The sequence below is a fragment of the Helicoverpa zea genome, chromosome 8 (genome assembly GCF_022581195.2).
Source record: "Helicoverpa zea isolate HzStark_Cry1AcR chromosome 8, ilHelZeax1.1, whole genome shotgun sequence".
Classification (NCBI taxonomy): Eukaryota; Metazoa; Arthropoda; class Insecta; order Lepidoptera; family Noctuidae; genus Helicoverpa; species Helicoverpa zea.
In genome coordinates, this window is record NC_061459.1 from 4,448,569 (window position 1) to 4,462,811 (window position 14,243).

The 14,243-nt window shown below is 36.9% G+C and overlaps 1 protein-coding gene across 1 annotated transcript; it reads right to left on the bottom strand.

Annotated features, from left to right (window-relative positions):
• Positions 1-754: 754 nt before the first annotated feature.
• On the bottom strand, positions 755-14,011 carry LOC124632317 (ubiquitin-protein ligase E3A). Its single transcript, XM_047167107.1, has 16 exons — positions 13,776-14,011; positions 13,335-13,548; positions 12,775-12,905; positions 12,307-12,473; positions 11,466-11,645; positions 9,140-9,255; positions 8,582-8,798; positions 7,943-8,112; positions 7,211-7,379; positions 6,744-6,878; positions 6,093-6,295; positions 5,393-5,574; positions 4,413-4,581; positions 3,783-3,950; positions 1,645-1,800; positions 755-1,188 (listed from the first exon to the last, which is right to left on the bottom strand). The coding sequence occupies exons 1-16, from the start codon at positions 13,808-13,810 to the stop codon at positions 850-852; spliced, it is 2,751 nt and encodes a 916-aa protein (XP_047023063.1). The 5' UTR covers positions 13,811-14,011; the 3' UTR covers positions 755-849.
• Positions 14,012-14,243: the final 232 nt, after the last annotated feature.

Sequence of the window (14,243 nt, forward strand, 5' to 3'; positions counted from 1 at the left end):
AAATAAAGTATTATGATGCCATATTAAGTTATGTGTCCGGCTTGCAATGCATGCGTGAGTGTCAGTATGACGAGTGACAGGGGAAAATGGAAGAAAATGACATATTGCGCCGACGCCAAGTAAAATTGGGAACAGGGCAGGAGAAAGAAGAAGAAGAATATGTTTCTCAATACACTCTTATCGCACTGTTTAGAGGCATGCAATAGACAATTTTCCACGCTAGTGCAGGAAAAGGGTCCCCAAAATGTTATTACATTTATTTTATCAGGCCGAACTTATTTTTTTGGAGTCAGTTTACTTAAACAGGATAGCAAGATGTAAAAACTTTTTTGATGATCATTTACTACTTTTGGTGATCATTTACTACTTTTGGGATAACAATGATTTTTTTGGACTCATTTTGCTTAAATAGGATAGCAGAATTTAAAAACTTTGGTTATAATCTTACTTTAAAATGGTGGTTTAATTTTGGTGATCATTTACTATTTTTGGCTTACGCATGATTTATTTTGGAGTAATTTCACTTAAATAGGATAGCAAAGTGTTAAAACTTTGGTGATAGTTTTACATTAAAATGCGAGTTTCATTTTGGTGATCATTTACTATTTTTGTCTGCTGTTTGTTACTATATCTGGTGATCAGTTAAACATAAGCCATATTTAAACGTTATATTTTTTCGGGCACGAACTTTATGGGTATGATGACCTTTATAGTGGTGTCAAGGAGGATTCTGCACTTTCCAATAAAACAACAATTAAGTGTATAAATAAAACAAACTTCATTTATTAATGTTACAAAGACCGTACGGTTCATTTACAACAAATGTTTGTTCAACGTCGTCTAAGCGCTTTAAAGCATTCCGAAGCCTTTCGAGTAACTTATTGCTTTCATCAGTCTGTCTTGTAGTTTGTCCTTGGTCTCGTACTCGGGTAGCAGTAGGACGTTGAAGCATGTATGGGCAGTGGGTAGGCGGTCGCAGTCGGGGCCATTTCTTGCTATAACAAGTTTAAGATGACTTAACCCCCCGACGGGAACTCTGTCGGAGCCGGTGGTGAACTGTAGGAGCTTTCGTTTGTCGTCCAGCGACAAGCTGTGCACGATACTCCAGAAATCCTTTATCGTTTGAGACTCCGCCGTGTATCCGCCGTCGTATTCCGTCGATTTCTCTAGCTCGTTGAAATCGAAGTTCTGTAAACATTGTATAAGTTTGAGTGGTTTGCGTGTTAGATGATTTTTATTGTGTTAGTTAGGGTATTAAAAAAATAAAAAAGATAACTCATCTGGATGAAAAAATTAATGATAGTGTCGTGCTCGACTACCATTTTATACCATACATATTTTACGATGTTTCTCGGGTTTTTTATGTATATTTTATTATATCTTGTCTGTTTTGTGTCCTAAATGCGTCATAACCGCAAACAAATGCTTTAACTTGACTAGGTACATTTCACATGCATTCGTACCTAACTACATTAAAACCAACACCAAGATTGGCATGATTATTTTCGTACATTTTCACATGAAACTTAATCATTGTAAAAATAAGCAAACAAGCAAGTTCTTGGTGCATATTCTATAAACAAAACTGGAGAAATTCCTAATCAAACAAAAAAAATCGGGAGCATCTACAATGAGGTGACGTACCTTGCTGCCGCAGACGAGCATTTCCACCTCTTCAGGTCGGAAGAGCGCGGCGAGCGGGCTCTCGTCCGTCACCATGAGGAAGCCGCGACGGAACGCGCGGAACTGCGTCTCCACTGACTCGTTCAGCAGGAAATCCGCGTACAGCTCTACGAATTCCTGGAAAAATATATGAGATAATTTATTTATTTTGTTTAACAGTTTATGATACAAGAAGAAAAATAGAACTATCAAGTACAGAGGCACTACCAGGCCCGCCGTAAGCGGGCGTGCAAGGCGTGCACCGCACGCGGGCGGCATGTACTAGGGGGCGGCAAATCGAGCGACTTATCACGTAATATTTAAAAAATACAATATCTTTTTACCAATGATTTGATTTCAATATTTCTGAACACAGCAATAGCGCTAAGAATATTACTTACACTGCCGGTTTCAGTTGCATCTGTTGAAAGATCATTTTCAAAATTAAGGGGCAATCGAGGCAAATGCCCTGAGCGGCACGATTTAGGGGGCGGCAAAATTAAACCATAATTACGTAATAAAAATATTTTTAATAAAATTAGCTGAGTAGATTAGCAATAAAATTTCAGAAAAAGCCGCCCTCGCTTTGGTCGTGTCCTGTCAATTTTGACGGGTTCACCCTTTGCATCCCCAAAAAAATTCGCGCTCGCGGCTCCGTGTCACGATTTATCTTTGTTTAATTGTTAAAATCAAAATCAAAATTAATTTATTCAAACTTGCAAGACAGCACTTTTTGAACGTCAGGAATTTACATAAGACAGCCCTCAAAACGCCCACCCTTCACCACTTCCTATGTGTTATTGCTGGGAAGAAGTAGTGGCGCAACAAACTCTCCAGCAACACATGTCTGTCTGTAGGTTGGAAGAACCTTAAATATTGTTGAGGCATTCAATTCCGAAAAAACATTTTTCGCGCACGTCCGTTATGGCTTTCTGTTAATTTTGGCTTTTTATGACTTTTTTACTTCATGAAAACTCAAAGGAAAAAATCGCGCTCGCTTCGCTCGCGGCTTCGTATACATTTTCACTTCATTTCTGTGCATATCTTACTATGTGACTTAGGTTTGTTCATTTACAGTGATTTTTATTTGTTTTGTGGCCTTAGACTGAAAAATTTTCGCGCTCGCTTCGCTCGCGCTTCCTTACATATGATATGTGTCTTCTGCGTTGACTTTTTCAACGGGAAACCCACCAAAAACCGTAAATAACATTGTTTACTAAATTAAAACATTGTTATAGATATTTATTTCGTTAGTTTGAGTTACCCATAATCTGTTCTAAGCACTTTGATATACATATGTTGGTACTCACAATTTTTCAAAACATAGGGGCCACTTGGGTAATGATTGCACAAGAGCGCTACATAAGCTCATTTACGGACATTGCATTTGCAGATCATAAACTATAAAATTTGCGCGCTCGCTTCGCTCGCGCTTTTTTACGATTACCTGCTTGTCTCTTCTTGCATCGCACTAGGCGCACTACACAGAAGAGTTAAGTTTTTGTAATGATTATGTGGCTTAGTTTTACACTTCAGTAAACAAATATAATTATTATACCTAATTAAAATACGTATTTTATAATCTTAACGAATTTTTCTTTTTTTTTTTGACAAAACCCGGTATAATATGCAGTCGTAGGGCGGCATAATCAGTTTTGCACGCGGGCGAACTAACAGCTAGCGGCGGGCCTGGGCACTACTTGCTTATGTTGTACATGTTGAAGCTGTGCTGTGAAACTGTTGTTTGGACTGCAACTTAGCAAAAGAGGGCTTGAATAAAGCGGAAAGCATTTTTAAAAGTCAAACTAGTAGCGACCTTGTTTCAATAGAAATAAGATTTGTAATAAATCATTTGTTTGTATGGCATGAAATGCTTCTAAACGAAAGTTCTATTAATCGTTTTTAGACATTATTTCAATAAGCACAAACTCGAAGTTTGACAGCGAAAAATGCTCTGCACTGGGCGTTATTAAAACCTGTCGAGGAATCGATCAGGACAAAGCAAAAATTATACTTCTAATATACCGAGTTTGAACATACCTAAAAAAAATAATGTAAAGGTACAACTTGATTTGAATAAGCCATAAATAGGTAACACATATATAAAAAAATAAGCTTACCCTTTTATTTTCCTGTGTAACAAATATGTCATCTCCATTCTCTTTGAGATCATGGAATATGGCGTTTCCGAACACATCTTGATAACAAATCCTGAACGTCTGGTAATATATTTCTTCTAGATCACTGCCTGTATACTCTAACATGTCTTTTAGACCGTTATAAAGCGTCTGAAATAAGAAATATAAGAAAATAAGAAATTTTGTTATTAATTTGTTATTAAACAGTGTTAAGTTTTAGTTAAATACAGTTCATGATAGAAATTGTTAGAAAATTAAAGGGTGCCGGTTTTTATTTTATTTTCATACATTGTAAAAAGAAAAAAGAGAGAGAAAAGTCGTGGTGGCCTAGTAGGCAAAGAACCAACCTCTCGAGTATGAGGGCGCGGGTTCGATTCCAGGTCAAGCAAGTACCAATGCAACTTTTCTAAGTTTGTATGTACTTTCTAAGTATATCTTAGACACCAATGACTGTGTTTCAGATGGTTGTACAAGTTTGCTTAGACTACAGAAACACAATGTCGTAAGCGCCAGCAGCCATAAGTTACCTTTAACCATGGACTGATATACAAACATTCGAATTAAGACCCTCCTCCTTTTTGCAAAATCGGTCAATAAAGCTAGAATACTCACAGGATTCCAATCTGCCAAATCTTCGAAAGAGCCCTTCTTTCCCATAAGCTTTCTATACACAACCATGGGGAAGTTGACGGCTAGAATAACATTGTTGTATATCGCGAGGCCTAGTACTATGCCGATTAACGTGAACTGCGCTTCTGTTTCAAATGAGGTCATGTTGAACCTGAAAGTTTATAGTAATTTTTGGATTATTTTATTGGGAAAAGTCCATGCGTATATGCTATTTGGAAGGAACTCTATATGTACAAGTATGTGCAATTTACAACTCTATTCTGTAAGACTTAAGGTTGAATTCTTATAAAGATTTATTGGACAGATATATCCAAGTAGGGTAAGGGTGCGTCCACATCTGGCGAATGCGCCGCGAATGCGCAGCACGCGAGCCGATCGCGAGCTGTCCGCGAGCTGCGCGCGTGCATTTTTGTTCGTGCGCCGCTTCTGCTTGGCCCGCGCGCAGCTCGCGCGCGACCTAAGCGCCGCACGCGAGCGGCGCGCAGGCGGCGCGCGACGTCTGACATCTTCGATAGTACTGAGCCAATATACGGAACTGTAAGGGCGAGAACTGATTGCGCGCAGATCGCGCGCCGCTCGCGCGCTCTATACGAGCCTTGCGTGAGTTGCGCTAAAGACAAGCACCGAACTATTGCAGTGACTGCACGCGCGCAGCTCGCGGACAGCTCGCGATCGGCTCGCGTGCTGCGCATTCGCGGCGCATTCGCCAGATGTGGACGCACCCTTATATGAGGAGTTTATCAATAAGAGTTTATTTTTACTCTAATTTAAATATTAATTCTTGAAGAAATATTCCTATAACATGTTATGTACTGTGAAACAGTAGTACTTAGAAGATCTAGAATACTGAGACTGATAAGCTTGCTGTCCCACAACAATGTAAAGGCTGGATAGTGCCATACCAGCTAAATTCAAATACATTTAAAATGAAATCCTAATAAGTATTATTAAAACATCCATACCACACGGTGAGTGAATCCGGATGCTGCGTGAACATGCCATAGTCGGGGTTGAATATTTCCTCCACAATGAGCTGGAAGAACTCCTTGGAGACGCCTCCCTCGTCCACGCCCTGTTCGCCTTCGAACTCTACCACGAGCTGCTTCTTGAGATCTAACGCCCTCTCCATGGCTACCATTTCCAACTGGAAAAAAATATTTTTGAAATTATTGTGGATAGCTTAAAACATAGAAAGATAAAAAAACATAGAAAGTTATGAGCGGGTCTAATAAATACAAATGTATGGAAATGAATTGTCTGTTCGACTGTTGAATATGAATATCGTTTTTGTTGGATAGTCAATCAAAAGCACATCCTAAGGTATCCAGATACTTGTAGAAAAAAACATGTTTCATAACAAATTATATTCTCACTCTGTACATAGTACAACACACTTTTAAAACATACTACCTTAAAACCCGCTCACTAAAATAAGTACATCATCAATAATGTACGTCCTTTTAACTTTTAATATACTACATGTTATATCTATATCGTATCTATACGAGTGTTTGTGACGCGCGTCGCATGTCCTCTACCCAGTTATCCGAAAATGAACAGTCTCCAAGCAAACACGCATTTTAAGTCATCAAATTCCTGATAAGGAACCAGCAACCTTAACACCATTAAACACTACCCAAACCTATCTTCTATTTTACTCACCCCAACCAGCGCGTCATCAATAATATGCGTCCTCCTAACTTTGAGGCGCAGGAAGGGCATGGGCGGCGCCGCGCCCACCACGGCGTGCAGCAGCGACACGCGCCGCTCCGAGTACATGCGGATGCGGTTCTCGTAGTACAGGCCTAAGGACTTCGTCGCTACGGTGAGGATGAAGGGGTAGCGGAGGAAGGCGAATTTTTTACCTGGAAATTGTAAATGTAGAAAATGTTAACAATATTTTGCACTAGTTTTGCACATTTCTCAAATTCAAACTAAGTCCACCTTATTATAAAACGTGGTTTTAAGAAGTACCGGCTTAAGTAATAGCTTTAGTCCGTTGATTTTGTGGGGACAGTGGTTTAAAGGTGGTACTAAAGCTAGTACTTTTTTAAAACCACGTTTTGTAATAAAGTGGATTATGTTTATTTGCTATACCGGTATTCTAATTAACAATATACTAAAGCGCAGTTTTCTAAGGCGTTGGAAATATAAGGACTTATTTTACTTTAGATACAGTAAGCAAAGAAAAACTAATAGGAAATAGCAATTTTCAAACATTAAATCGCAATAATTTATTGAAAATTCCCATTGCGAAGCTTGCAAAGAGTTCGTAGTTCATTCTGATACAGGACAAAATATAAAAAATCTCACCTTTACTTATTTCCGTCTTAAAATTACCAAAGTCTATATCCATTTCAATAGTATCACTAAGAGGTTCGTTGTAAAATTCCTCAAATGGCAGGTATGGCTTTCTAGCGTCTAATACATTTATATCTAATTCAATGGCTGAAACAACAAAACAATTTTATATTAGACACAGTCAACTTGCAGTATGGACTACCGCTTTATCCATTTAAGGCTTAAAAAATTGGAAAAAAGGCTTTATTGGCACAACACAAGACAGACACAAATAGAGGAAAAAAAGTACATAAAAATCTCTGTGCCCAAAGAGGTCCAGTCCAGTGGTAAGGTGGATTTACATTTCACAGGGTGTTTGAAAACGGAATTACTTGAGAACGAAGTTAAAACCACTAGTTAATCAATAGAAAAAAATACAAAAATCTTTTGATCACGACTATTAAGTATAGTATATATAGAATATATAGAATAGTATTTACCTAAGGGGTCATCAGGCTGCATATTCTTCGAGGCCTTCATAGATGTAGGTGGGTATAAATGACCCAGTACATTTTCCAAGGGGTCCTGTTGGCTTGTGATCACTATGGGCTCTTCGCGAAGATTGTTTGGCTCCATCACACCCGCTAACATGTTCGCGTAGTATACTATCTGTAAAATTATGTAGTTTAGACAGTAATATGAAAATCTTATAAAATAGTAGTAGTCTAGTTTTTTTTTATAACTAGCTGTTTCAGCGATTTCACTCGCGTCCAGTGACCCATACCCAGATATAAATATCGGTAATAGTATAGCTAACCGACAGTAAAATATTTTTTTCAAATCGTTCCACTATTTTCGGAGGTTTTAGGGTACCAGCAAACAACCAAAAAAACTCCCCATATGATATTGGCATAGATTGGTGGGACACACAAAAAGTTTTCAAAAATTAAAACATCAAGTTTTTCATTTTAGACCATCAATCTATACTAACATTATAAGGCTGAAGAGTTTGTTTGTTTGAATGCGCTAATCTCAGGAACTCAGGAGGTCCGATTTGAAAATTTCTTTCAGTGTTAAAATAGCCCATTTATCGAGGAAGGCTATAGGCTACTTTTTATCCCGGTACGGGAAGTAGTTCCCACAGGATGCGGGTGAAACCGCTGGTATGGTATATGTATTGTACCCAGTAAAAAGCCAGCAAAACTATTTAAAACATTATTATTATTACCTACCTTCATAAACTTAGTAGCGAGCGTAACAACTTCGTCCTCTTGCACTTGAAACTGCCTCGTGTAATTAGTAGAAATGACTCGTAGTGTGATGAGCTGTTGTAGTGTCTCCAGGATGTGACGTAGACTGTCCTTGCAGTGCTGCGCCCATATGCGGGCTAAACGAGCTTTACCTAAAAACATATAAGGATGAAATATACAAGGATAAATTGAAAAGAAGCAAGATATAATTGTTAACAACCTTAATTATTTAGCTTGATTAGAAAATTGTTATAATACTTATTTGGATATTTTTTTAGGTAATTATATTACCATGTACAATTTTTTTTTACACTGGCAACACCAAACAATGTTCAGAAGCTTGGCGCCCATTACACACAAAAACGATGGATAAACGCATTCTCTTATTGCACCATATATCTTCGTAATTGCGCAATAGATTAAAGAGACAAATAGAAGTAATATCTTTTTAAATTGCCATGTCAAAGTATTTTTTTTTATTTCAAATAGGACTGAAAGCTCTTTCGAAACGTCAAACCAGTTGCACGGTTCCTAAGACTCGGTCTTATGGAGAAGAATCGGCAAGAAACTCCGTATGCATGAAATGCTGTCTAAAAATACAATACAGAGTTACAAACCTACCTTTAAGCGTCAAATGATCAGCAGCCAAACACAAGGCCGGCAGGGCTATCTCTAAATAATCACTGCATCCAAGATCGGGTACTTCGAAAGCTATAACAAAACAATTGACTGCATCCTCCATGCTCATTTTCTTTGTCAGCCGCAAATCTATGCACATGTTGTCTGCTAAAGCCTTCAGTGACGTCACTAGGGCGGAACTGTAGTATTCTGATGGCACCTGCAATGATATTTAGACGTACCAGTGTGTATTAAGAAAATAAGAAAGAGGAATTATATAACTTTAGGCACAGTTCTCGTATACCTTAATGTGATGGAAATAAAGTTGGAATTTAGATCTTAACAGTTGTGTAACAAAAAGTTTCCACCATTAGGCACTTTATTAAAAATTCAACTCTATTTCAAAGGCCTTAAGGTACAAGCGAAGATTGATCGAAGTGATTCTCATAGGATTTGAAATGATGCTGATAAAAATAGATTCATGCTACTATCAGATCCTTCTCTGGTGTGGTGATATCATGATCTCAAGAGTTTGGGGTACAATTTTGTAATTTCACTTACTTTGGCAAGGTACTGAAAGGCTCTACGACACGCAAGCACGTCTAACTCGGGCCCCGCAACACTGTCCACATCCTTGTCCGGATCACTTGATAAACACATTGCTTTTGATTCCTTATCTACAAACAGATTACTAATGATCAATAGCTCATATTTAAGGACGCTTTTACATTTCTCACTCGCTCAATTTTAGGTAAACTAGCGGCAACACAACGACATTGCGCTCACACACACATAGAAGCCATTGTTGGCCAGATTTTGTACATCACTCAACGAAATTTGATACTTGCAAGATTTTTTATATTATATTATTTTTTTTCGACTGTAACTAGTTGTAACTTAGTGTTTGTAAAGGGTTTCACGCTTATTGATATGATATTTAAATTTTGTGTGATGTGTTTGTCATCGGATTATATGAGTACTGGGGGATTCAGCACTAAGTAACCCCTCTATACATAAGTATTTTGGATGAAAATAAAAACCGTTGCGAGAAATTAAAATGTAAAAAATAAAATCAGTGAACAACCAAAAAAATATAAAAACAAAATGACAAAATTAACATATTTTTAAGAATTATTTTTAACAGTCAATATTTTTCTTGAATGTAAACTATGGTCCCTAAGGCTAGTGTATCGTGGGTCAACCAGTTCTGGAAGTAAACAGGTGTTGTAGAATTTAACTAAATGTCCTTCCAGAACTGGTCGTTTCGTTCCACAAATGCATATTTAATTTTGACATTGCCAGTCCATACGGCAAATACGCATTGGTTTTGACCAGTTACTCGTAACTGGCCCTGAATTTGGTAATACCATTTGCTTTTTTTGTTTATTATAAAACCCTCTGAGGTGCATTTTCAAAAGTCAAAAAATATCAGAATGGCTGTCACCGTAGGATGCTGAATATCTTCAAAACCACGAGGGTAGCAATTGGTAGCAACTAATGGTAGCTGGTAGCAATTAGGTAGCAACTCTCTATATGTATTTCGAGAGGATCGGTGATTTGTGACGGCGGTCCTGATGCAGACTATTAAAAACGGTTGTCGTGTCTCATTTGTCGTGTTTCCATCATTATGAATTTTAAAAACATTAATTTATATAACATAAATTATGAACATACACACATACATACATACAAAGCCTGTCAAAATCATAACTCTTCTTTGTATTGACGTTCGAAAAGTGCTGATTTTCAGCCTACTTTGAATAAATGACTTTTGATTTTTTTTTTTTTTTTTGGCTTTACCGTAGTTGGGTAAACTCCAACATTTTTTTTGGTCTATATCCAAATTTTTTTGGCCGTGGCATCTGTAAAAAAATTTACTATTTCATAAAAAAAAGTTCGCCATCATGAAATAAATACACATTTTCAAAATCACAACCCCCAAAAATCTTTTAATTGATTACTCATAATATCAAATTATTAAAAAAAATGTGCCCGCCATTTGGAATTAAAAAAAATATTACTGTCATTTTAATAGGTATCTATTATCTATACAATTCTAAAAATAAGTACGTACGTAAGTACGGCCATGATACAACATGATGGCCGTACTTACTTTTGTTTTGATCCGAAAAAGTATCAACGTATTTCAGTCCCAGTACACAAATCGTTACACTCTTTATTTTAGATTTTACGTATTTATTTTTTCCGACAAAGCGATACACCCATGCGTCCATGAGCGCGTCTGAGCGCGGAATGACGGTCCGAGACGTGCGCATAGCGAAAAAATGTATGAAGAAATTTGAGAGTGATTTTATAATTTATTGTAAATTATAAAGTGGTTTATGTATGTCAAAAAAAAATAGCTGAACGTGTAGAAAAATACATTAGCTGTGATTGTTTTATTATTGGAAGTTATAAATAAACTCCACATTAGGGTTACACGTACTTATTCAGACCCCTTTTTTTGTACTTTTTTATGATTCTTCCGGCGGTGAAAACGAAATTGTGTAAAAAAAAAGTATGGGACTGTGTAATTATAATGCATTTAACGTGGAGATGAATAAATTACCTTTCATTTAATACCATAATATTGTGAAAATTGTAACTGCTTATGTGTCAAAATGGTACCTAAAAAACATTGATATTTGCGAGAAACCGAGCAAGCGTCCTTAAGCCAAGTTGGGACTCTCAGTGAGCACTGAATTTGAGCTTGTGGAGAGTTCAGTGCAAACATGAAACGGCGCATTTCGTAAAATCGCCAGAATCGAAGTGTCAAAATATTATAGACATTGTCTCCATTGAAATAAAGTCTAAAACAAGAATAACACAGCCTCTTCTTAGGCTACAAAAGGAGGGGGAGGGAAATCGGTTGCAAAAGTTTACTCACCTTCGATCATCTTCCCATCTTCGTCGATATTTTCGACCACCTTGCTGGCAAAACACCTGGCTAGTATGGCTGGTTGTGTAAACGCTTCCCCTAGAGCTCTGATCAACGGCTGCCTGACTTTAGTCTGCAAGCACTCTTCACACAGCTCATACATACGCTCCTCCGTTAACGGGGCACCATCTAACAACGAAATTATCAAATCGTCAAGTTTTTTCACCAGCCATATAAAATTTTCTGTATCCATTTTAAAAAGTTCTTGGTAGGAGCAAGCGTTCAGCGCAAAAACAGAAACGTAAATGACTTGTTATTAGAAAATCTATTTGTTTAAATAAGAGTAAGTAAAGTAATTAACTTAATTAGTAATTAAAACTAATTCTAAGTTGAAGAGTGTGATAGGTTACAATATCAAATTATGCACTCAGTAGTAACTCATTAGGGTTAGCAGGTATTAATAATGTAGAGAGCTTTTGTAAGTACCTGTAAAAGTACTTACATATATGTAATGGGACCTAATTGTTATTGTGCATTTTTATTATGTTGTGTTACATTTAGCCATATAGTAGCCACAGGAAATGGCGAAAGGGCAAAGCCTGCAGTCCAGGTTGACACCATATTGTACACTTCTCATAAAGTGGCTTTGTCCAAAGTTGTTTACCAATGTCTTAAAAATAATCAAACTAAAAAACCTATCTACTCTCTACAGTGTTACAGAAGGAAACATACGATTCGAAAACAGGTGACTGTCGCGTGCTTCGGAAACGGTTTCATTGCCGCATTGGCCTTGCGTTGCTGTCACGAGCGATGTCTCTCGAAAATGTTTGGAGTATCAAAAAGTTCTTACTGTTATGACTACGAGTTTTGGACTCCTCTTGGTGAGATATATTATGACTAGTTTGTGGTTCCTCCTCCTTGGAGGTGCTCTCCTTTGCTACCGTCGTGCTCGAAGGCTGGGCCTCCTTGCTCTTGTTGTCATCTTTGTCTTTCACACTTGATGTGTTACATGTTGTGCTGAATAAAAAAAATATTGTAGCACACCATTAAAAATCTTTTAAAGAATTATTTTATTTTATCACTTGAGTTTGGAATTGTGCCAAATTGTTGTTGGTTAAAACAACAAAATGTAAACTGCCAAGTTGTAATACAGAGAATGCTGACATTGCAACTTTCATTTTCAAAATAGTTGCTAATACAGAATCTTATCTCTATCGTTCAAAAATCAACTTTATTTTCGTAGTAGTAAGGCTGAAAATTGCTTAATAAACTACTGAATATTGCTCATTTCAAATTAAATAATCAATGGATAATTTACCTAGCACTAGAATCACAGCCACTGGCCTCTGTGCGAGGAACTTTGTTGGGCAGTGTGTCACATAGTCGGGCCTCTTTGTAAAACAGTTTTATGGCCTCTGCAGCTGCCTCATTTGGTGATAGATTCCTGGCCTATACAAACATGAAAAAGAATATTTATTTGTAAAACATTTTTTTAAGCAATAAGTCTAGATTTTGCTATTTGAACACTGGATAAAAATATTCCTCATTTCCTCACTAATTTATCCCTCACTAAAATAGCCTGTACTGATAAAATCTTCACTTTCTGATTAGAAATTCTGGCAACAGGTATCCAAATCATGTGTACTAAGACAGAGACCTGCATATAAAGTAAGAAAATAGATACAAAAATATACTTCTTTAAATTACAGATGAGTTTCAGATGAATTTCAGTTGGAGATAGGTTTCAATTTACATTATTATTTTGAACAATTTACTGAGTTTGAGTACTATCAGAGATTAGTGAGTAAGATAAGATCTAGGTATCTATACATTTGATGTAAACAAACCAGATTAATACAAGAATTGTAAGTGAATTACCTCTCCACTTGATGCACAGTACTGATTGTCACAGTTAGCATTGCCACAACCATCCAGAAGCTGATAGAAGTACCTCTCGATCAGCTGTCTAGCGGCAGCGCGCTTCATAATGTCTTGAGAACGGTTGGTTACTGTGCCAGGGCATAAACTGGACGTACCTTCCTCCTCACTGTTATTCGGGGTTTGGTTTTTTGACGATGATGCTTCGCTCCCCCTTCAAATACACACACAAACATTGTACACGATTCCTCCTGCCGATGCGACGCAATTTCAGCACAAAACAAAGAACGAAAATAGCAAGTAATGCCTAACCTAACCTTTGTTATTATTACGCATCAGATAATTATAGTCATAAACATTTTATTTGATAATAATATAATGAAATTGAACGGAGATGACTATAAAATTTTAAACTTTTAAAAATAAGACAAATAAAATTACCTTGAAGCTTCGTCAGTTTCGCTTTTCGAGTTCATAGAAATTTATGCTCTCCGATTCAAAACAACTCCCAATCGATACGTTACATAAATGCAATTGGTTAAACCTGTACATCCGCCAGGTATCTAGTCCCCTTATTGTTTTCTTGAATTACCTTGCAGGTATACAAAAATACCAACAACTGTTCTATTCTCTTCCATTCTATTCTATTTTCTGTCAATCAAATCAACCATATTGGATTTTTGCAAAACTTTACACGCAGAATTGTTCAATCCTTTGTTTCCAGTCTGATGATACGGATGAAAAGCTAACACAAAAATCATGGAAATCAAAAACTTTGATTTCCAATGTAAAATCAAATTTGAAGACCCTTCTCCACTGCAAAAGTAGCAAAAAATGCATTTTTATTTGAAAGAGAATTCATTACTCTTGAAATACAAAGTTAGTGTATAACGAAACATCCATCTTTAC

What these genes read in the sequence shown, in the direction of transcription:
- LOC124632317 (XM_047167107.1), bottom strand. Translation starts at nt 13,810, where the DNA reads ATGAACTCGAAAAGCGAAACTGACGAAGCTTCAAG. An exon ending in ACTGTGCATCAAGTGGAGAG is followed by an intron (nt 12,906 to 13,334) that starts GTAATTCACTTA and finishes ATGTTTGTATAG; the next exon opens with GCCAGGAATCTATCACCAAA. An exon ending in GGCTGTGATTCTAGTGCTAG is followed by an intron (nt 12,474 to 12,774) that starts GTAAATTATCCA and finishes TTTTTTATTCAG; the next exon opens with CACAACATGTAACACATCAA.